The following is a 22,786-nucleotide window of genomic DNA, read 5'->3' on the forward strand; positions in this document are numbered from 1 at the left end:
TTGGGGAGAAAGACTAGGGAGTGGGGGTTTTGGCCACCTTCAGCACCGACAAGAGGCACCGAGACCTCTTACTAGACCTGCTTAGAGCCCCTATGGTACAACGCCTGTTACGGCACAGCTGCGGACTACCTAATGGGTTTACCGGGGCTCCGGCTTGAAAAGCAGGAGTAGGAACGGGATGGTTTTTAGTCAGTAAGAGTCTGACACTCCCTCTCGCTTTATCCTAGGCGGAAGAAGACATTGCATGTATGAACAAATAATTCAAGACTAAAATTTAGCAAATGGGTGCCCATTTGCTAAATTTTAGTCTGCGCAGCCGTACAATATACACACACTTTTCACAATTTATGCTGTAAGTCCCATGTAATATGAGTGTGTGGTGAGCCTATTGCCATATACCGGGCACATTTCCAGACTCCGTGCTACTACTGAGAAATTTTCGAAAAAAGCCCAGTAATACTTCGCCCGACCCGGGAATCGAACCCAAGACCCTTTGCCCGGTAGTAGCACTTGCAAACACTCGGCCAACGAGGCACCTAAAAACATTTTCGTTGTAAAACTATTACTATCTATTCAGAATCGAATCGCCGCATCGAATTGTATCTCAATCAAATAAATTTTCTATATTCTAGGCATCAGCGAAAGCCTAGGTATCTGCGGTATCGTCTAGAAATAGGTTACCTGCGGAATGCCTGATTTAGATCAAATATTCGAGTAAGTATTTATATAAAACCTAGGGTTTCTATTTTCTGATCCGGAGCTGCGGACTACCTAGCGGGTTTACCGGGGCTCCGGGTCGACAAGCAGGAGTAGGAACGGGGTGGTTTTTAGTCAGTAAGAGTCTGACACTTCCTCTCACCTTGCTTGCAGGTGGGAGAAGTCATTGGATGATTTTCCCCCTTTAAAAAAAGGGTTTCTATTTTAGTGGACTAGTCTGTTGGAATAAGTTAGATGACTGATTTTTATTATAATGTTCGTCTTGTAGATTATTTTAAAATTTTAGACACGTATTGTTTATGTTCTTACGGATATATTTACTTGCGAAGATATCGATTTGATTTACTATATTTAAGCATACTAGTGATATATGTATGTTAGTATAGAAATATTATCTAGTAGTAGGTATTATTTTCACTAAAGAACGAATCATTATTAGTTAAGGTTTGAAACAGTCTATAATTTATTACAAACTAGCGACCCGCCCCAGCTTCGCATGGGTGCAATGGTGATATACTATACCCAGCTTCGCTTGGGTGCAATGGTGATATACTATACATGTATTATACATATATTATAAACCTTTCTCTTGATTCATTATAATAATAAAATATATCTATTAAAAACCGCATCAAAATCCGTTGCGTAGTTTTAAAGATTTAAGCATACAAAGGGAAATAGGGACAGAAAAAGCGACTTTGTTTTATACTATGTAATGATAATTATGTTGTTTTTTTTTTAATTGTTTTGGTTATATTCTCTATTGAATAATATTAAATATTTTATTATATATTTCATTTTATAATAATATACAATTCAACATACAGTAGTTTTATAAGAAAAACATACATAAAATAACAGAATCACTTGTTTTTCAGAAGTCGGTAAAGGTTAGATTTTATCACCCCATTTATTGGATAGCATTGGACCAAGTTATAGGTAATGGTACCTATCGAATACTTGGATCTCTGCCCACCCCACGAATACGTAAACAAGACCGTAAAACTATTGGAAAGATGCGAGTGATTTACATAAAACTTTTTTATTTTATTTTTATGTGACCTAAATTCAATGATATTTAATAATTTATGATATTTTATTTTCAATAAAATAAATATAACACTAATAAAAAATAAATTAAAAACACAATAGGTAATAAAATAAAACATTTAAAAATAAAATTATAACACACAAAAAATAACACTTATTTTTTGCTCCACAAATAAAATCACCATGTATAGTTTAAAACTGCAACTGTCAATTAAACACAAACACACTGTATAAAGTCAGTTCGTATTTTCGTTCCCAAATTTTCACTGATACAACTTAGGCGCCTGAAATACACCGTCATACTGAAACCCGGTACAATTTCGTACCAAACTCCTGAAATTTACTTCAAACAAAACTAAGCCTTATGTCCTATGACATAAAACCGAAGCAAACTCTTGTAACTTGGTTCAGACGAAACTAAGCTTTATTCCTTGTGACGTAAAAACCAATTTTCACTGCTGTTCACATCTCACAAGTCACCCTTGTATGAATGTAGAATTCGGTTGTAGAAATTTAAGCTTTATTTCCTTTGGGATATGGTTAGTTTTTGAGTGGTGGTTTCGATTGCAGTACTGTACAAAATTAGCTGTTAGCTAGACTAGTGTTGGATTGTGGTTTCTCTTGGTATTTTATTTTATTACATTTCTGTATTTTCTGGAAGGGTAGTTTAGTTTAGTAATAGACTTATTGGAGTTGATATGGTGATGTTACATACCTACATACTTTTTGTCATAGTACAATTTATCTTCATCTAGACATCGGGTTCGATTCCCGAGTCAGGTATTCGAAAGAGATATCAAACCACCACAGATGGGGCCCAGTAGGGCTGATGCCTGATCAGGAATTCAGACTACCTAGCGGGTTAGCCGGGGCCCCAGAAAAAAGCGGAGTAGGAACGGGGTGATTTTTAGTCAGTAAGAGTCTGACACTTCCTCTTGCCTCACCCAGGGCGGGAGAAGTCATTGGATGATATTTCCCCCTTAAAAAAAAATAGGAAAAAACCTTCAACCATCATAGTATAATTTATCATCATCGAGTCATCGGTTCAATGCTCGAGTCGGGTATTTGAAAGCAGTAGGTACACCTATTGTAGGTTATTTTCTAATATTTTTATTATCATACCATTCTAAAAAAATAAAATTAATCAAATACCATGCTCAAAAGTCTAAAAAATTATATATTTTCTCCTAACACCCTATACTTCAAACTTTTTTAAACCCATATACAGAGTGTGCACAGTAATTATTTTTCCGGTAGTTCGCTACAGACCCTTAGTAGAAGGTTTGAAGTGACCAATTACAATTATTATGTCGACCCAGGACAGGGGCGGATTAAGCTTAGAGAGCGCCCTTGGCAAACACCTCATAGGCGCCCCTAGTTCGATTTTTGGTGCCACCACTCTCTGACGGTGCTCCTCAGCTGTAACCCGGCGCCGTTTTTTAAGGGCGAAAAATCATCCAATGTCTTCTCCCGCCTTGAGTGAGGTGAGAGAGAGTGTCACTCTTACTGACTAAAAACCACCCCGCTCCTACTCTTGCTTTTTGAGTCATAGGCCCGGTAAATTCTCTAGGTGGATCGTTTCGAAACAGGCCTCAGCCATATCGGGAACCGGTACCCATCTGCGGTGGTGATGACTCTTTGAGGCGACGCACCGTACGCGCAAGTCTGGTTCTGGACGGGCGACGAGCTATCCTTGCTCGTCCGCAGTCCCGCAACTACGGTAGCCAAATATCATCGCGCGATCTTCAACGCCCAGAGTATCACTCAGGTGCTCAGCCCATGCAGGGCACACCGCCACCCTATGTTCCACCGTTTCCCGGGCAGTCTTCGCAGTGATGACACCCGGGTGTTTCCTCCCGCCCAAAAAGAAATAGGATCCTACCGAAGGTACCATGTCCGGTAAGCACCTGCGTCAGGCGGTAGGCGAGGACGCCGTGGCGTCTCTCAAGTCACTCCTCAAAGAAGGGACTTTTTTATGTAACACGCCGGTAAACGAGCAGACGTATCACCTGATTGTATGCAATCGCCGCCGCCCATGCACACTTGAAACACAAGAGGCGTTACAAGTGCGTTGCCGGCCTTTTGGGGGTTGGGAATTTAAGGGTTGTTAGGGAATCTAGGAGGGAGGGAAGATTGGGAAGAGAGGAATTGGGCCTCCGGTAACCTCACTCACAACGAAACACAACGCAAGCGTTTTTCACGTCAGTTTTCGGTGAGGCCGTGGTATCACTCCGGTCGAGCCGGCTCATTCGTGCCGAAGCATGGCTCTCCCACACTTATACTTACTGCTGTAATGGCAGCAAACCCAAACCTGGCGCCCTAGGCATTTGCCTAGTTTTCCTAGTATAATACGATTCTGACCTAGGGTAAGGTTGGCCACCCCATTATAAATTTTTGAACGAGTTAATACCGTACTTATGGATACAATAGGATAGTCAACAACTTAGGGGCAGAGAAAAATGGACCTTATGACGTAGATGATAACTGTGTTTGTTGTTTATGTGTTGGATGATGATGAACCTAAGTTTTTTTTGTTTGTTTATGATTGGAGATGTGCTTATAGTGAAAGGTGTGTGTGATTTGACTGATGGTTCTTCTATCTGTGAATCTAAAGATTTATTTAATTGATTTCCGCGCGCGCTACAAAGAGCCATCAGACCTCAACAGATTGGGCCCAGTTGGGCCGATGCCTGATCCGAAACAAGTGGACAAAGAGAAGTCTTAAAAAAGTGGACTTCTCTCGTTAGGGCGAGGCGAGAGGGATTGTCAGACTCTTACTGAAAAAAACCACCCTGTTTCTACTCCTGCTTGTCGAACCGGAGCCCCGGTAAACCCGCTAGATAGTCCGCAGTTTCGGATCAGGCATCAGCCCTACTGGGCCCCATCTGTGGTGGTCTGATGGCTCTTTGAGGCGCGCGCGTTTTTAACTGACTAGGAAATCAATTAAATAGATCTTTAGATACATAGATAGAAGAACCATCAGTCAAATCACACACACCTTTCACTATAAGCACATCTCCAATCATAACATTTGTGCCGAAGCATGGCTCTCCCACACTTATTTAAAAATATTAATTCTTGTCCCAGCTCCAAGCCAAAACAGCGAACAGAAACCTAACTAAACTTAGAATAGTTAGTTTATACAAAGTTACAAAGTTGTCCTGAATTCGCTATCGTCAAGTCGTACTTGTACAATGTGGTTTAGTTAATTTAAACTATCCCCTCTTATCTAGATTAAAATTGTTACCTAAAGGTATAAGTTGAAAGCGGGCGACATGAGGCAACAGCGTACGACGTGTCGCAGATGCATTACTGGTTTTCTATAATAACCACCTAGAGACATACGAAATTAACTAAAAATATAGGACATAGAAACCAGTAGTTTAATTAATTACGGTTTACTCACGAAAATAAATGAAGAAAAGCTCTATTGGTTTCAAATACTTATTTGTGGTTTAATTAGAATAAATGATTTGACTTTGACGAATTGTGTTCGGCTCTTGCCCCGCTCGTGTTTGGCTCTTCTAGCGTAGTAGTACTCACCTTTATAGATGGAAATCATAACTGCAGTGACATGTCGTGTTTAAGTGTGGGAGAGCCATGCTTCGGCACGAATGGGCCTGCTTCACCGCAGTAATACCACGGCCTCACAGAAAACCGACGTGAAACAACGCTTGCGTTGTGTGAGTGATCCGGAGGCCCAATTACCCCTCTTCCCAATCTTGCCAATCCCCGATTCCCAACAATCCTTAAATTCCTAATCCACAAAAGGCAACGCACTTGTAACGTCTCTGGTGTTTCAAGAGTCCATGCGTGGATGCGTTTGCTTACCATCAGATGAGCCATTAGGTCGTTTACCAGCTTATTCCATAAAAAAAATGTAACGACTTGTCGTGGCGACACGAAGCGACAACACGACATCCATTGTCGTTTCATGACGCCCGTTTCCAACTTGTATGTACCTTTACAAATCTGTTCCATTCAGCTGAAGACTGAGGCTTATCTGTGACAGAATCTTTTAGGCAGGTTGTAACTTTATCTGAATGTAGCTAGGAAGCAATTTACTTAGATTTGATAATGGAGTTGGGTTAATCAGTTAATTGGTGTCTTCAAGGCCTAAGTGACTAGTTTGCTTATATTATTTTTTAATTTTTAAAATCGGAGCCGGTAAACGAGCAGACATATCACCTGATGGTAAGCCATCGCCGCCGCACATGGACACTTGAAACACTGGAGGCGTTACAAGTGCGTTGCCGGCCTTTTGGGGATTAGGAATTTAATGGTTATTGGGGAATCGGGGATTGGGAAGATTATATCCAGCTAACTCAAATTTTCGAAATATCATTGGCAGAAAACATCCGATACTTCTTTTTTTGGGCATAATCTTCACTCTTGGCAGAGACATTGGGAGTCATAGTAGTTGTTTTAGGACTTTTTTTTATTTTTCTAATTTTTAACTGACTTTTTTTAAGGTTTCAAGTATCCATGGGGTAATACGTCAACTCGTTTACGGCGTGTTCCATAAAAAAAAATAACCAGACACGATGTCAAACTGCGTTTGACAATAAATATAATAATACCTAATTATTATTATTTTTTTTGGTATAAAGCGGTAGACGAGCAGACGGATCAGCTGATGGTAAGCAATTGCAGGAGAAGGAACGGAGTGGTTTTTAATCAGTAAGAGTTTGACACGCTCTCTCGCCTCGCCCAAGGCGGAAGAAGTCATAATATGATTTACCCCCATTGAAAAAAATGTATTTTTGTGATGTCAATAAATAAAGAAATAATAGTCTGTCAGTCTGTCCGTCAGTGAAACTAGGACCTCCAATTAAATAAGTTTTCTTCAATAATATGAAACGTAAGGACATAAGTTGGTTCCAATTTTTATTGTATGTTAAGAATTACTCAACAACTTAAACTTTAATACAATTTACACCTTAACTCACTAAGTTTAGAATAGCAAATCGCTTGGCCTAATTGTTTCTAAAAGTTTCGCTTCGATAGTGAGGTGGAACTGCTTAATATTTACAGACTTAGTGCTTTGGAAATAAGGTTGATTATCGCTTGTACTTAATTTCAGTATATTTTAAATTGAGAAGTTTTGTTAATTCGAGTCTGACATTTGTCTAATTCAGTTTGTAAGAATGATGTTATTGTTGCCATTAAATTGGGTTTATTTCCTTTTTAGGTTAATATCAGATTTTTAACAACTTTTTTAACCGTTGCCCCACATTAGGATTTTCACTTGTGACGTTGCGCCGTTGGTGCGTTCACGAACATACAAGTTCACATACACCTGATACCTTTTTTGTGGGGGGGGGGGGGGGGAATCATCCATTGACTTCTCTCGCCTTAGGCGAGGCGAGAGGAAGTGTCAGACTCTTACTGACTAAAAACCACCCCGTTCCTACTCCTACTTTTGAAGCCAGAGCCCCGGTAAACCCGCTAGATGCACATGGCACCTAGACCCGAAACAACAATTTGCGGATCACATTGTAATCTTTAAACACAACACTACCTCCCATCAAAGCCGTAGCAGATAATTTTAGAACAATATATACAGCCGTGTCTACATATTCGCTTGTGAAATGTATGATATTAAGTTTTGGTTAAGATCATGTTTCCTACTTTCCAAAAACTGCTATAGTAATAGTATGAATGCTAAACGATAGCCTTGAATGTCAAAGATAGTCTAAACTGTATAATTTCAGGTTGAAACTACCGCGAAATTGTTTGAGGTACAATCAGAGGATTTTTTTTTGACCACCTTTCATTTTTATGTAGTATTTTTTTTATCAATCATGGTCGTCCCACTGCAGGGCAAAGGCCTCCCTACCCTCCCATCACTCGCCTCTTCGTAGAACTCTCTATGGTCAATCCTTTTCATAAGTATCAAGTTCATCCCCCCATCCCCTTCTGGATCTGTCGCGACATCTATTGACGTTGAGTGGGCTACAGTCAATTTATATGTTAAGCATAGTAATTATGTTCAAAATATAAGAAAAAGTTTAGGTTATGTCAGTGAGTCAGAATTTGACATTCTAGAGCTGCTATGGAAGCGTGCTATGGATGCGTGCTATAGATGCGTGCTATGGATGCACACTATGCATGGCTTCCCTACTATCGATATATCGCATACTCAAGCAAGCTCTTGAACAGCTTCTTCATAACACATCTTCCTCGCACAGCTACATAGCTTAGTATCAGTGGAAACGAACACATAGTTTCACAGCTTAGCTATTACATCTTTGTAGCATAGTTACATAGCACATCTCTGGTGGAAAAGCACACTTAGACAAGGAGTAACTTCGTTGATAGTACTAAAATATTTCAAGCATATAAAATATGGGCAGACTACTTTAAGACATTTACATATTATTGTGGGTTGGTTACAAAGTCAAAATGTATATAGTTTTGAGGTTTTATCATAAACATATAAAAATGTTGTATGTAATATAGAGCTTGTCGTTCTACGTGGAGGACTAAGGGGGAGGCCTTTGTTCAACAGTGGACGTCTACCGGCTGCTGATGATGAATAACAATATTTTTTTTGACTGCACGGTTGGTGCGGTGGCTGGGCAACTGGCTGCCGCGCAACGGGTAGCGGGTTCGATTCCCGCACGGAGCAACTCTTTGTGTGATCCACAAATTGTTGTTTCGGGTTTGGGTGTCATGTACATGTGAAATTCTATGTTTGTAAACGCACCCACGACACAGGAGAAAATCCTAGTGTGGGGCATCGTTTTAAAAAAAAATATATATTTTCTCTCTCTCTCTCTCTCTTTTAAGGAGGAAAAATCATCCACTACCTTCTTGGGCGAGACGAGGGGGAGTGTCAGACTCTTACTGACTACAAACCACCGCCTTCCTACCCCTAGTTTTCGAGTCGAAAACCCGCTAGGCAGTCTGCAGATCTCTCTACATAATATATAGGATCATTTAACACAAAAATATGATATAAATTCTATAATAATTTGTTCAACCCAGGAATCGAACCTGAATTCACGTACGCTAATACCTTCGAGGTATACCGCAGCCTTAAACTTATTATATGAAGTTTCTTTAACAACTTCAACTTAGCGTGACTAATAAAATAAAAATAACTATATTAAACAGTTTTCATGCCTATAACTCATAAACTAGTTAACTAAAATAACAAATTTTATTATTCCTAAAACGTAATTTAGGCTGGCAACATTTTTAGTTAGAAACGTGTTAATTTCCGACACCCTGTATCGGAAGTTGTCAATTATGTTGACACCCTGTATACATTATCGGTACCGTAACAATCGCTTGACGTTAATAGCCGTAAATGTAATTTTTGTTGAGGTAATATTTTGTTAGTAAAAGAAGTACGGTAGGTACTTATTTTTCTTAACAACTGAAAATCATGGTTTACTCACCTTCATTTATTTACGTTGCCCCACACTAGGATTTTCTCCTTTGTCATGGGTGCATTTACAAACATACATTTGTATGTGAACTTGTGGGTGTGGATTTCATGTGTATTACACATGACACCCAGACCCGGAACAACAATCTGTGGATCACACAAAGAGTTGTTCCGTGTGGGGATCGAGCCCGCTACGCACGGCGCGGCAGCCGGTTGCCCAACCATCGCACCAACCGTGCAGTCGATCGTAAACCACAATTTCTAGTTAAGAAAAATATTCATATTAATTCTTATGTCAAACAAAATATAGCTCAACAATAAAATAAAAATTACATTTACGACGATTTGATTGAATTTGGGTAGTTTTTTTTTTTGTGAAACACGCAGACATGTCACCTGATGGTAAGCAAACGCTGCCGCTCATGGACAATTGAAACACCGGAGGCGTTACAAGTGCTTTGCCGGCTTTTTGGGGGTTAGGATTTTAAGGGTTGTTGTTCGGGAATCGGGGATTGGGAAGGGGGGAATTGGGCCTCCGCTAACCTCACTCACACAACTAAACACAATGCAAGCGTTGTTTCACGTCGGTTTTCTGTGAGGCCGTGGTATCACTCCGGTCAAGCCGGCCTGTTCGTGCCGAAGCATGGCTCTCCCACACTTAGTTGACATCATCCCTAATTGCACGTGAAACGAACAACAAACAAATTTTCTTACTTACCTCAGAAAATGAACATTAGAGCTACTATTTACTTGTAAATCGCAACTATACTATAACTCATCTCTATTGATTTTCTGATTTATTCCTAACTTAGAGAGAAGTTAACTACTTCCTGTTATTGTATAGCTTACACTTAACCGCGTCAGTAAATAGACTAAGTAGCTTATTTAAGTTATAACTTAGAGCCACATCAAGTCCAAACTATACTGGTTCAAATATGTATATAAATATATATAGAACAATGCAATATCAATTTTCAGTCAGAGTTGCACATTACGGCACGTAATGCCGCTATACAATGTACACCAACTTTTCACCATTTGTGTTATAAGTCCCATGTAATAGGGGGTGAGCCTGTTGCCATATACCAGGCACAATTGCAGACTCCGTGCTACTACTGAGAAACTTTCGAAAAAAACGGAAAAAGCCCAGCAATACTTTGTCCGACCTGGGAATCGAACCAGAGACCCCTTGCCCGGCAGTCGCACTTGCAACCACTCGACCAACGAGGCAGTTAGTATTTATTTTTAATCTTAACAAAAATGTTCTCTTCTTAAACTGGGAATGTATCCCAATACCAAAGATAAGCAGTCATGGTTAGTATTATTTAAAACTCTTTATAAACTTGAAAACAGGCAATATATGAAACTAGGCCCATTACTATCGCGTCGCCGGGGCGAAACTCCACTGCCGCGCCAGATTAGTGCGTGGCGGGACGAGCTCCGGCGCGATCTCATGGCGGAATGGCAGCAACGACTGTCGCAACCGAGGGCTGGGCTCGCTGTCATTGCAGCGGTAAGTCCCCTCTTTGAGGAGTGGCTAGAGAGGCGCCACGGCGTCCTCACCTACCGCCTGACGCAGGTGCTTACCGAACATGGAAGCTTCGGTAGGTTCCTGTTTCTGATTGGGCGGGAGGAAACGCCCGGGTGTCATCACTGCGAAGACCGCCCGGAGGACACGGTGGAACATACGCTTGCGGTCTGCCCTGCGTGGGCTGAGCACCGCCGTATCCTCAGGGATGTGGTCGGCGACGGCACCCTCACGCGTCCGGCACTGATACAAGCCATGGTGCGGAGCGAGGGGAACTGGGATGCCTTCCCTCCTTCTGCGAAGCAGTCATGCTAGCTAAGGAGGAGGCGGGGCGCGTGAGAGAACGAACCTCTTCACGCCCCAGCCGTCGCGAGAGACACTCCGGGCGTCGGGGATCGCGCGACGATCTCCGGCCACCGTAAGTGCGGGTCTGCGGACGACGAGCAAGGGTAGCTCGCCGCCCGACCAGAACCAGACCCGTGCGTGCGGCGCGTCGCGTTCTGCGCGCGCCTCAAAGAGCCATCAGACCACCACAGATGGGGCCCAGTAGGGCTGATGCCTAATCCGGAGCTGCGGACAACCTAGCGGGTTTACCGGGGCTCCGGCTCGACGGGCAGGAGTAGGAACGGGGTGGTTTTTAAGAGTCTGACACTCCCTCTCGCCTCGCCCAAGGCGGGAGAAGTCATTGGATGATTTTCCAACCTAAAAAAAAAAAAAAAAAAAAAAAAAGGCCCATTACTATAAAACACCTAACCAAATTTTAACTCTATTATACCTAGTCATAAAGTTGAAAATAGACCTAAAAGGCTTTACAAATAGGGATATCTTTACACGCGGTTGGTTACGTAGAAATAAAATATATGTTCTGGCGAGCAGCCATTTTGAAAAATACTGTTAGAGGTACCTAACGGCTACGTTATCGTATGAAATAGTATGTATTACCCTTCTTTTTGGTATATTTTTAGATCTATACGATTTTATAGCGGAAATTATTTTCTGTTAGGCATTGAGCGTAAAAGGTTTCTTTTATATCTTTAAAATAAGATTTTTAGCTTGATATGTAGTTAATAAATAAGTACAGATACTTTTAAAACACAGAGTGAGAGTAGAGTACAAATATCTACTCAGTCGGTTTGCCTTACGTAACATATTATCGCAATTTATAGAGAGATTTTCCAATTTATCAAGGGCCTGATGCAGAAGGCAGTACTCCTCGAAACGGCACGTATTGTGAGGAGGTTTCTGTCTCTGGAGCCCTAACCACCGGTAGCTTGGGCCATGCTCCCGCTACTTTGCCGGATCCTATTTTTACATTTTTAAATATTATTTGATATTGTATTTTAAATAAATGTATCAGTAACTCATAGTTTGGCAGTCCCCATCCCCAGTCTTGGCATCGCATCTAATATTCGTTTGCAACACTATTCCGTATAATGTACTACGTAGTAATTGATATAAATCGGCTCGTTCTTGGCTGGTTACACATTGGTTCTGATTGTAGTATCTAGCTTATTATTTTTTGAAAGGGTAGGCAAATGGTGGGTTTTTTGAGAAGGGAAAATCATTCAATGACTTCTTCTACTGACTAAAAACCACCCCGTTCCTACGTTTTCCTACTCCTGCTTTGAACAGGAACACCAGTAACCCGGGGCCTTAGTCTGCTATTACAATTGTGTCAGAATGGTCGATCACTGAGCAGTGCGAGAGGGACGGAGCTATGTAGGTTGTATAGCTCCATGATATGTTGTCCGCAGCTCCAAATTGGGTATCAGCGCCCTACTGGGACCTATCTATGGTGGTCTCTTGGCACTTTGAGGCGTGCGCAGACCCAATTTCACCCACCTAGCGAAACTTAACGTAAGCGTTATTTCACGCCGATTTGCTGTTAAGCCATAGTACTATATATATAATATAACCATTTGTGCCTAAGCTAACCTCTACATAAAATCTTTTTTTCCAAATCTCCCTTCAAAAAGAAAAGTATAAAACATCAAATTATTAACTGACCTGATAGCACAACTAGTGCCGTCCTCCTCGTCCTCCCTCTTTTTCCTCCTGCTCCGTATGTACAGGTAGGCGGCCACGGCGAACAAAATGGCCGCGGCACCACATCCCAGGATGATCACCAACACCACCGTGCGAGTCTTCATCGTGATCTGCAAGAGAAGAAATTTGGTCGTTTTAATAAAATTTTATCACACTCCCTCTGACCTCGTTCAAGGCGATATAAGTAATTGGATGAATCACCCCCTTAAAAAAAATATATATATAAATAGTAGTAAGTACGGTATATATTGTAATATTTATTGTATGATGATAATTATCAATATAATTATAAATGATTTATCTTTTAATATTTCAACATATGCCTGCTGTTACACCTACTGTTGTCTCTCTGCATCACCCCAAGGTTGACTGGTAGAGAATGCCAAATTGGCATTAAATCTACCTCTGTATGATTGTACATAAAGTGTAAAAAAAAAAAAAAAGCTTAGTATCAGTGGAAACGGTCACATAGTTTCACAGTCTAGCTATTACATTTTCGTGGCGTGGCTACATAGCACATCTCTGGTGGAAAAGCAACCTTTAGCATAACATAATGATATTTCCTAAATTTTTTTAAGGAATAGTAAAAATTTTTGTTCCTCTAACGAGCTGATAGATAACCTATCAACTACACCAGAGGTGTTACAAGTGCTTTTCCAACCGGTTTTGGGGATTAGTGATTGATTTGGGAGTTGGGGATTTGATGACATAATAGTGGTCTCTTAATTAGCTCTTACCCGCGGGAAGAGATGGAAACAATGTTTTTTTTATGGTATAAGCCGCTAAACTTTCAAACAAATGACCTGATGGTAAGCAATCGCCGCCGCCCACAGACATCCGAAACACCAGAGGCGCCGCAAGTTCGTAGCCGGCCTTTTGAGGGCCAGGGATTCAAGGGTTAATCGGGAATTGGGAAGATTAGGAAGGGGGGTAATTGAGCCTCTGGTAACCTCACCCATACAATGAAATACAAACGTAAACGTTGTTTCACGTCGGTTTTCTGTGAAGCCTCACTCCTGTCTAGCTGGCCCAGCAGTGCCGAAGCATGACTCTCCCACACCTATAATTTATTAAAATGTACATTATACCCTGACTACAACAGAAACATGAAGAAGTTAAATTACTATTTAACCCGTAAATCCACACAAGTAACTTTGTACCTTATCTAAGAGAACTTTAAGTTTCAATTTAACTGTCCAAAGTTTGTACTACGCTGTATTAAATCGTTTTGGGTGCATGCCAAATTGGATCTTCGGTGATAAAATGCAGTAAGACTAATTTGCATAATCGCTTGCATGGAGCGTTATAAGTTGGGCGGAATGAATATGAGGTTAAGCTACACTGAACAAGGTTAGTTGTTGGATGGGTGACCATGCATGCGTGCATGATGTTTATTGCCTACGGCACTGTAGGCAATTAAGGCTTTCCAGTTTTATTATATTAGAAAATAATATCACAATAATATATTGTCACGTCTTTAATCCCCGAAGGGGTAGGCAGAGGTGCACATTATGGCACGTAATGCCACTATATAATGTACACTCACTTTTCACAATTTATGTTGCAACTCCCATGTAATAGGTGGTGAACCTATTGCCATATAATGGGCACATTTCCAGACTCCGCGCTACTGCTGTGAAATTTTCGATAAGGCCAGTAAATCTTTTCCTGATCCGGGAATCGAACCCGAGACCCCTTATGTTAGAAAAAATATATAAAAATTTAAAAAATTAAAAATCCCGACTGCATAAGGGGTCCCGACTGTTGCACTCAATTATGTTTCGCATAAGATTATTATTTTTTGTGTATTGATTATGAAATTATTTAATTTTGTGGTAATAGCATTGCTATCTACACTTTTAGACTAAGCTTGTTTTTTTACTTTTCAGTTTTTATTTAAAGTGTTTTTTATGCAGTCGGGTTTTTTAATTTTTTAAATTTATTTATTTTTATTTAACACTTTTTAGTTAGTTATAATACGGCTATGTGTTTCTCAAGATTTCACCCGCGACACGAGAGAACTACTTCCAATACCAAGATAATAAAAAAATAACACACGTCGATCCAGTTATTTTAGATTGATTGCGTAACACAAAGAGAGTAAAGGAATTAGAAAAAGAAGAAGGATTAAGGGGATTAAATTTACTATTTACAAATTTCGTAAACGGTCTAATTCTTTAAAATAATTTTCGTCGTGTGGACTATTTAATATTTTTTTTTGGATCTTTTATTGTGAGGGGTTTTTGTCCGTAATAGTATTAATCCTTATCCTTTTAAATAGTCTATTAATTTTCTACATTAAATGAAGATAAAATTTGCTCTTTACACTGTTTCAAAATTTCTACTAGTTTTAGACAAAAAACGGTCTTTACAGTTGACGCGTCGCATGGTAAACGACTATGTAGATAGATTCCTTATTTAACGTTCAGCAAAGCGAGGGCGGGTCGCTAGTCCTTTATTTATAAATAAATTCATTGTAAATAATTTAGTTAAGACGTACTTTTATTATCACTTTTCACTTTTAAGTTCAGACACCGCTAGTCAATCGCGTCGCGTAGTACCTATACAAGTATTTAGTTTGGATAATAAAGAACATAATTGCACATAGTATTTTTTTCTATATGTCAGTGATATACCATTTTGGAATCCTCATGATGAGCTCTTTAATTTGATACCCATAAGGTAGCAAATAAAAAAAATTTTTTTTTTACTCCTATCTAGGGCGCCTCACGGCCGCCATGTTGGTTTTTGTTTTACGTCACATATCTAAGAACACTTGGGTAATTAAGACGAATCCAACGATACCCTGATTGTCGAAATCCATCAAGCCGTTTCGAAGAAATGAGGTAATAAAGAATATTAGGCTCATACATACAAGATACGAGCGAAAAACATAACCCTTCCTTGGCAGTCGGGTAATAAAAAAGCCTCTCGTTTACTTTAATGACAATGATAAATGATATTTTTTTTGCAAATATTTTTTATTTTATTTTTATTTTATTTTATTGGGACAAAAAACAGTTACATGTCAAGCTTAACTAAGATTCTTAAATTAGCACACACAAAACATTTATGCATAACTAATTCTATGTTTATGTTACTACACATGTAACCCACACCATTGCCCACGAATACACAAAAAAGTTAAAAGAAAACAGACATAGAATGTGCATCTTAGAAAACTATTACAAAAAAAAATAAATATATAAATTATAAAAATTAAGAATTTAGTAATTCAATTACTCCTGCCCTGAAACGATTTTTAGAATAGGTAAATATGTCAAGCTCCATAAAGTGGGAGTTATACGCTTCAACGAGGCGACGGAGAGGCACGCGCACTCCAGCGTTACTCTTGCATGAATTTGCGTGGAATAGTCGAGGTACACGCACCCCACGATGCATGACAGATCTAGGCACTATATAATGTAGACTATTTGATAAAGGAATGCAGTCAAATCTATTATTACAAATACCATGCAGCATCATCACACCCAGAAGTAATCGTCTAGATTCCAAACTAAGAACATGATATCGTTTCAGTAAATGTTCATAGGAGACTTTAGGACGATAACATTTATAATTCACAGTTCGTAAATACTTCTTCTGCACAATTTCTAACCTATCTTTGTACTTATCATATAGAGGATCCCAAATTTGGACGGCATATTCTAATTGCGATCGAATAAGTGTTTTATATAATATTAAGAATGTAGAGGGTCGCACAAAGCTACTTGAAAATCTCATCACGAGTCCATACATCTGGAAGGCCTTTTTTACTATATTGTCAATATGAATATCAAAATGTAGACGAGAGTCAAGCGTAACACCCAAGTCGCGGACTGATTGAACTTCATTAAGGTTTACATTATTTATTGAATAATTAAATTTAATCTGATTTTTATTCTTAGTAAAAGAAATTGTGTAACATTTAGGAAGGCTAAGAAAGAGCTTATTTTTGAGACAGTATTCATAGAATCTATCAAGGTCCTGTTGTAATTTATAGCAGTCATGAATATTTTTACAAGTGATATAAATTTTCATGTCATCTGCATACATCAAGAAATTTGAGTTGACAAAACAATGTTTAATGTCATTAATGAACAATACAAATAGAAAAGGACCTAATACTGATCCCTGAGGCACCCCGGATGTTACAACTATAGAGTCAGATTCATGCCCATTAATGAAGATCTTTTGAGTCCTGTTAAAAATATACGAAGCAAACCATCTTAGTAAATTGCCGCGTATACCATTAAAGGCAATTTTTTCCATAAGCAGGGTGTGATCCACCTTGTCAAAGGCCCTCTGAAAATATAGGTTACAATGTAACTCTTTTACACGTCAATCTCTTAAATAACTAGATGAGGCCGGCATTTCCTATCGGACTACTCTGAGAAGAAATGCCGAAACAAACTCAGATGTCATAGTCTTTACCTCAATAAGTAGTTTATTCACTAAAATAAAAGAATTTAGCTGTCCAGTCTCTTTACACATGAAACCGTGATGAACACACAGTAATTACTAAGTTCAGCAACAACTTGGGTTTAAGCCAGAAACTAACTATTTTAAAACTTTAATTTTAACTTTAATTTCTAAAAACTAAGTTTAGAACGTATTAAAAAACTTTTTTAATAGCCAAACTTTAGTTTATTTTTTTCATTATTATCTTTTTTAATTAGTTAAGTAATTTAAGAGCTGCGAAGAAGTGCAAGCAGTTGTTTTTTATGGTATAAGCCAGTAAATGAGCAGACAGATCACCTGATGGTAAGCAATCGGCGCCGCCCATGGACACCCGAAACACCAAAGGGGGGTTAAGGAATCAGGGATTGGGAAGATTGGGAAGGGCGGTAATTGGGTTTACAGTAACTTCACTCACACAACAAAACACAACGCAAGCGTTGTTTCACGTCGATGTTCTGGTAAATGTGAATCTGATCGAAAAAGAGTAAGTAGTGGAGTTTCTTGCTCGTTCTTCTCCATAGGAATCTACACTTTGGAACGAGCAAATAGCTTCACTAGAGGATTGACCGACAGACAGACGTTATTAATATTATTATATTTGCTTTGACGTTTAAAAGTGCCTTCCTGGTCTATTTGAAATAAATGATTTTTACTTTGACTTTGACTTTGAATTTCACGCATTCTGTTAAAGGGAAATCCATTAATGACATCTTCTCCGAATTTGCTTCACGTTCTTGCCTGATTTCTGAAGTCTTTTAATCATTTTACACAAATCGGGAATCGAACCCGAGGTTTCTTGGGATTTACAACCACTCGACCAACAAAACAGTCAATTTATAAATGCTGAAAAAAGGGGTCAAAGTTCAAAGATTTATTTTTCAGGAATATTATACAGTAGAACCTTTTTTACGTCAATCTGGATTCGAACCCGACAGGAAGGTTCACGTTAAATTGAGAGAGCAAAAACAGAAACGGTTTGTAATGTGGGGCTATGAAATAAGCGATAATGATTTTTATTTTTAACCAACTTCAAAAATAGATTGTTGTTATCAATTTATGGAATAGAATATTGTACTTCATGTTTTTTTTTTCAAAATATCAATTTTACCTTCCCCGACTTGGGAATTGAATCCGAGGCCCTTTGATTTACAGGTACATTTGTAACTATTTAACACTTTAAACGCCGTGGTGGTTACCGGTGACCGACGTTAGCGGAGGATTTGGCTTCAACAGTTTTCTATTGGCAGTCAAAGACTTAACCAAAGAGGCTGTGTGTTTCAAATTCAAAATTAAAGTCATTTATTTCAATTAATCCCTGATTAGGCACTTTTGAAACATCAAATTGAATTATCCGTCAGACGAGCACCTGCTCGTTCCAAAGTGTAGCTACGAATGAAGAAGAACGAGTAAGAAACTCAATTGTAACGAATTTTAAAGACCAAACACCATGCTTTGCTCGATCCTAGAATCATTACCGATACCACTTACTTAACAGTCGCACTTGCGATTACTCAACTAATAAATAACAGTAAGTAGTAACATTTTCTGTCACTTTGACTGAATATATTTAGTTTTACATTGTTCTCACATAGTTGAAGCAATCGAAACAATGTAACCAAGAATTATATTGTGAATCTGATTGAAAAAGAGTAACCTATGGAGTTTCTTGCTCGTTCTTCTCCATAGGAATCTACACTTTGGAACGAGCAAATAGAGCAGCTAGAGGACTAACCGACAGACAGACGTTATTAATATTATTATATTTACGTGACGTTCAAAAGTGCCTTCCGGTCTATTTGAAATAAATAATTTTGATTATTATGTTATCGGCTTACTCACGTACTGTTTTGACGAGGAACTCGACTAGTTTCGTGTGTCGCGGAATGCTGCTCATGAATATGAGCCTCTAGCATGGCTTTTGGTCTGGCCTCTAACATAATAATTAATTTAGTATGTCTCACGAAAGTTACAATAAAATAATAAATAATTTTGACTATTGACTTTTGAATAAATCGCTACATCTTATGAAATCGCTTGCTTATTGGACCAATCCTATGCGGATTGCGATGCGGGCTGCGGAGACGTCATCGACCCGAGTGCGTTTGAACGGGACAGTTGACTAGCGCCAGTAGTTACATCTACTTGCTTGATGTGGAATGGGACTAAAAGGTAGGTTTTGTTTTGAATTGAATTTAAGTAATGCAAAAGGAAATGTACATAATTAATAGATATGATAAATAAAAAGCAATTCAATTTAGTAACGTTTTTTTATACGTTGACAAAAACAGTTTTTTTAGAGTTTACTTACTAGGAACGCCGGAGAAACCGCTGGCAGAAGCTAGTGTTCCATAAAATGACGTAATAGATAGACAACACTAGAAAATCTGAATATTTTTGAATAATACAATGAAATTCCAACTATGTTATAAATCTTCCATAAACTTTAATTAGTAAACAATACTTGGAAATCGTTTTAAATGCTTAGTTCACGCATCACACTGGATGGGCTGTTTATCACGTACTGTTTTTACAAAATATCTTGCTATTAAAGACTACTTGCTGCTAGCTAATCTATACTTATATATATATCTTATATATAAAATTCTCGTGTCACAAAGTTAGTCTCCAAACTCCTCCGAAACGGCTCGACCGATTCCTCTGAAATTTGGTAAGCATATTGAGTAGGTCTGAGAATCGGCTAACATCTATTTTTCACACCCCTAAATAATAAGGGTGGTCCACCCCTCAAATTTTTTTTTTCATTTTTTCGACAAAATTTTTTTTATTTATTTTTTTATGATACGATATTCAAAAATACATACAACCCTAAGTTTTTGCCCTTCTATCACCAACCCCTATTTTTTATTAATCATTTTAGTAATTTAATTAATTTTTAAAATTTTCCGCGCTTTTACTCTGGATACTCATTGGCCAGACTATATCGGTGTAACTACCCAGTGAACAACGCGGAGTGGGGATGAGACCGAAGCCGGTCTCCTGTTTCTCTCACTCCCTCCACAGTTGTGTCATTAATGTTTATGTGTGTTTATGCATCAAACTTAGTAGTGACGTTTACTGTCAGTGTATCTCTCATTATAAATTATAAATAATACTAATAATAACTCTCTTAAATTAATTATACAATTAATTAATTAATAGTAAATTAATAATATAAGATAAGATAATAATATCTGTTATTATTAATTATAACCTAAAAATATTCAACACGTGTCAGGGGTCCCTACCAACAACGACTTTTGTGTTGTTGTAAGTATATTTATTTTTATACTCAAATTGTTGTTAATAACAATATAATTACGATGTTTTTCATTCTTAAGTAATTTTGTTAGTTCTAATTATGTGTATTTTGTACAGCGAACAATGCCACGAAAACGCAAAGGCGCTGATTTGAGCCGTAATACAAGTAAAACCAGAAGCAAGAGAAATTTAAGATCCGAAAGATCTGAAGAAGAAATCCAGCAAGAAACTACTGATGCACGTGTAAGCATGGCGCGATTGCGTCAAGAACAATCTGAAGATACACGAGCTGAACGCAATGAAGTGATAAGATTACAACAACGACAATCACGCGATTCACAGCCAATAGACGCAGAACAAACGACCAGCAACGCCAACAGGTACACCGAGCATTTACATCTGATTCATTCCTGCGGCTAGCATTCCACTATGAGCCTGATGTGGAATATTATGCCCATACAAAAGTGGTGATTGGTGCTATGGACAAAGAATGTTCAAATTGTCATGCTCTTAAATTTAAAAACGAGCCAGCTGGGATGTGCTGCGCGTCAGGAAAAGTTCAACTACCCGACATTGAAACACCACCGGAACCATTGAACGGTTTACTTATCGGCACGGATCCAGATTCTAACGTGTTCTTGAAGTCCATTCGAACATTCAATTCATGCTTTCAAATGACATCGTTCGGAGCAACAGAAATAGTTCGAAATACTAATTCACTTGGTCAACAATACAATTCTACATTTAAAATTAGAGGCCAAGTTTATCATAAAATAGGCTCATTACTGCCAATGCCAAACGAAGCACATAAATTTTTACAAATCTACTTTATGGGCGGCGAGGATTCCGGAAGCGCACTTGCCAATCGTGTGAATGCAGCTAGAAATGGCGGCGATTGTTACTCGCAATGTCCCATTAATGAATGAGGAACAAAAAATCATTTACGACCGCATTATGCTCGCAGTTTCAGCAAGACAAGGTGGATTCTTCTTTTTGGATGCACCAGGTGGAACTGGAAAAACATTCCTTATTTCGCTAATTCTTGCTGAAATACGATCAAATAATGGCATCGCATTGGCCGTTGCATCGTCAGGCATTGCTGCAACTTTATTGGATGGAGGCGGAACAGCTCATTCAATATTTAAACTGCCATTAAATATTCAAAATAACCCTGACGGAGTGTGCAACATAAAAAAACAATCGTCCATGGCCACCGTGCTGAAACAATGTAAAATTATAATCTGGGATGAATGTACTATGGCGCACAAACATTCACTTGAGGCGTTGAACAGGACGTTAAAAGATATCAAAAACAACGACAAACTATTTGGCGGCACTCTGTTAGTCCTTTCAGGTGATTTCAGGCAAACACTTCCTGTCATTCCACGTTCAACATACGCTGATGAGATTAATGCTTGCTTAAAATCATCTACACTGTGGCGTAATGTTGAAAAAGTACAGCTGAAAGTAAATATGCGCGTTCAAATGCTTCAAGATCCATCCGCTGAAACATTCTCAAAACAACTTCTAGATATCGGTGATGGAAAAGTAACTATAGATAAGACTGGATGCGTAAAATTACCGACAGATTTTTGCACAATCGTTGACTCACAAGACACTCTCATTAATAAAATATTTCCCGATGTACACACACAGTACTTAAATCATGAGTGGCTTGCAGAAAGAGCAATTTTAGCGGCAAAAAATGTAGACGTTGACAATTTGAATCTGAAGATACAACAGTTATTGCCAGGGAACTTGGAATCATATAAATCTATTGACACAGTTTGCGATGCGAGCGAATCTGTAAATTTTCCGACAGAGTTTTTGAACTCACTGGATTTGCCAGGTGTGCCACCGCATAATTTACAATTAAAGGTTGGATCTCCGATTATCTTGCTTCGCAATTTGAACCCGCCACGGCTGTGCAACGGTACGCGATTGGTCATTCGAAAATTAATGAAGAACGTCATCGAAGCTAGCATTTTAAGTGGAAAGTTCCGAGGTGAAAACATATTAATACCACGGATTCCTATAATACCTACGGATGTGCCAATTCAATTAAAACGTGTTCAGTTTCCAGTTCGATTGGCATTTGCCATGACCATCAATAAATCCCAAGGCCAAACGATGTCGGTTTGTGGTTTAGATTTAAGCACGCCATGTTTTTCACACGGACAATTATACGTAGCATGCTCACGAGTGGGTAAACCATCAAGTTTGTTTGTGTTAGCTAAAGATGGGCTAACAAAAAATATTGTTCACGCTGTAGCATTAAGAGACTGATATTTTTTGATAGTGTTACCGTTCTTATCGAATAATGATACGTA

The 22,786-nt window shown here is 38.8% G+C and overlaps 1 protein-coding gene across 2 annotated transcripts in view; it reads right to left on the minus strand.

The window, feature by feature from the left end:
- LOC118280215 (synaptotagmin-7) overlaps positions 1–22,786 on the minus strand; it is a 670,807-nt gene that overhangs the window by 418,400 nt on the left and 229,621 nt on the right. Inside the window, exon 2 of one of the 2 annotated variants that reach the window (XM_050702065.1) lies at positions 12,699–12,847. In XM_050702065.1, the coding sequence (XP_050558022.1) occupies positions 12,699–12,841 (143 nt within the window). In that variant the 5' untranslated portion in view covers positions 12,842–12,847. Of the gene's footprint in view, positions 1–1,949; positions 2,063–12,698; positions 12,848–22,786 lie in introns of those variants that run through there. The other variant, XM_050702068.1, reaches the window with a different exon arrangement.

The sequence above is a fragment of the Spodoptera frugiperda genome, chromosome 21 (assembly GCF_023101765.2).
Source record: "Spodoptera frugiperda isolate SF20-4 chromosome 21, AGI-APGP_CSIRO_Sfru_2.0, whole genome shotgun sequence".
Classification (NCBI taxonomy): domain Eukaryota; kingdom Metazoa; phylum Arthropoda; class Insecta; order Lepidoptera; family Noctuidae; genus Spodoptera; species Spodoptera frugiperda.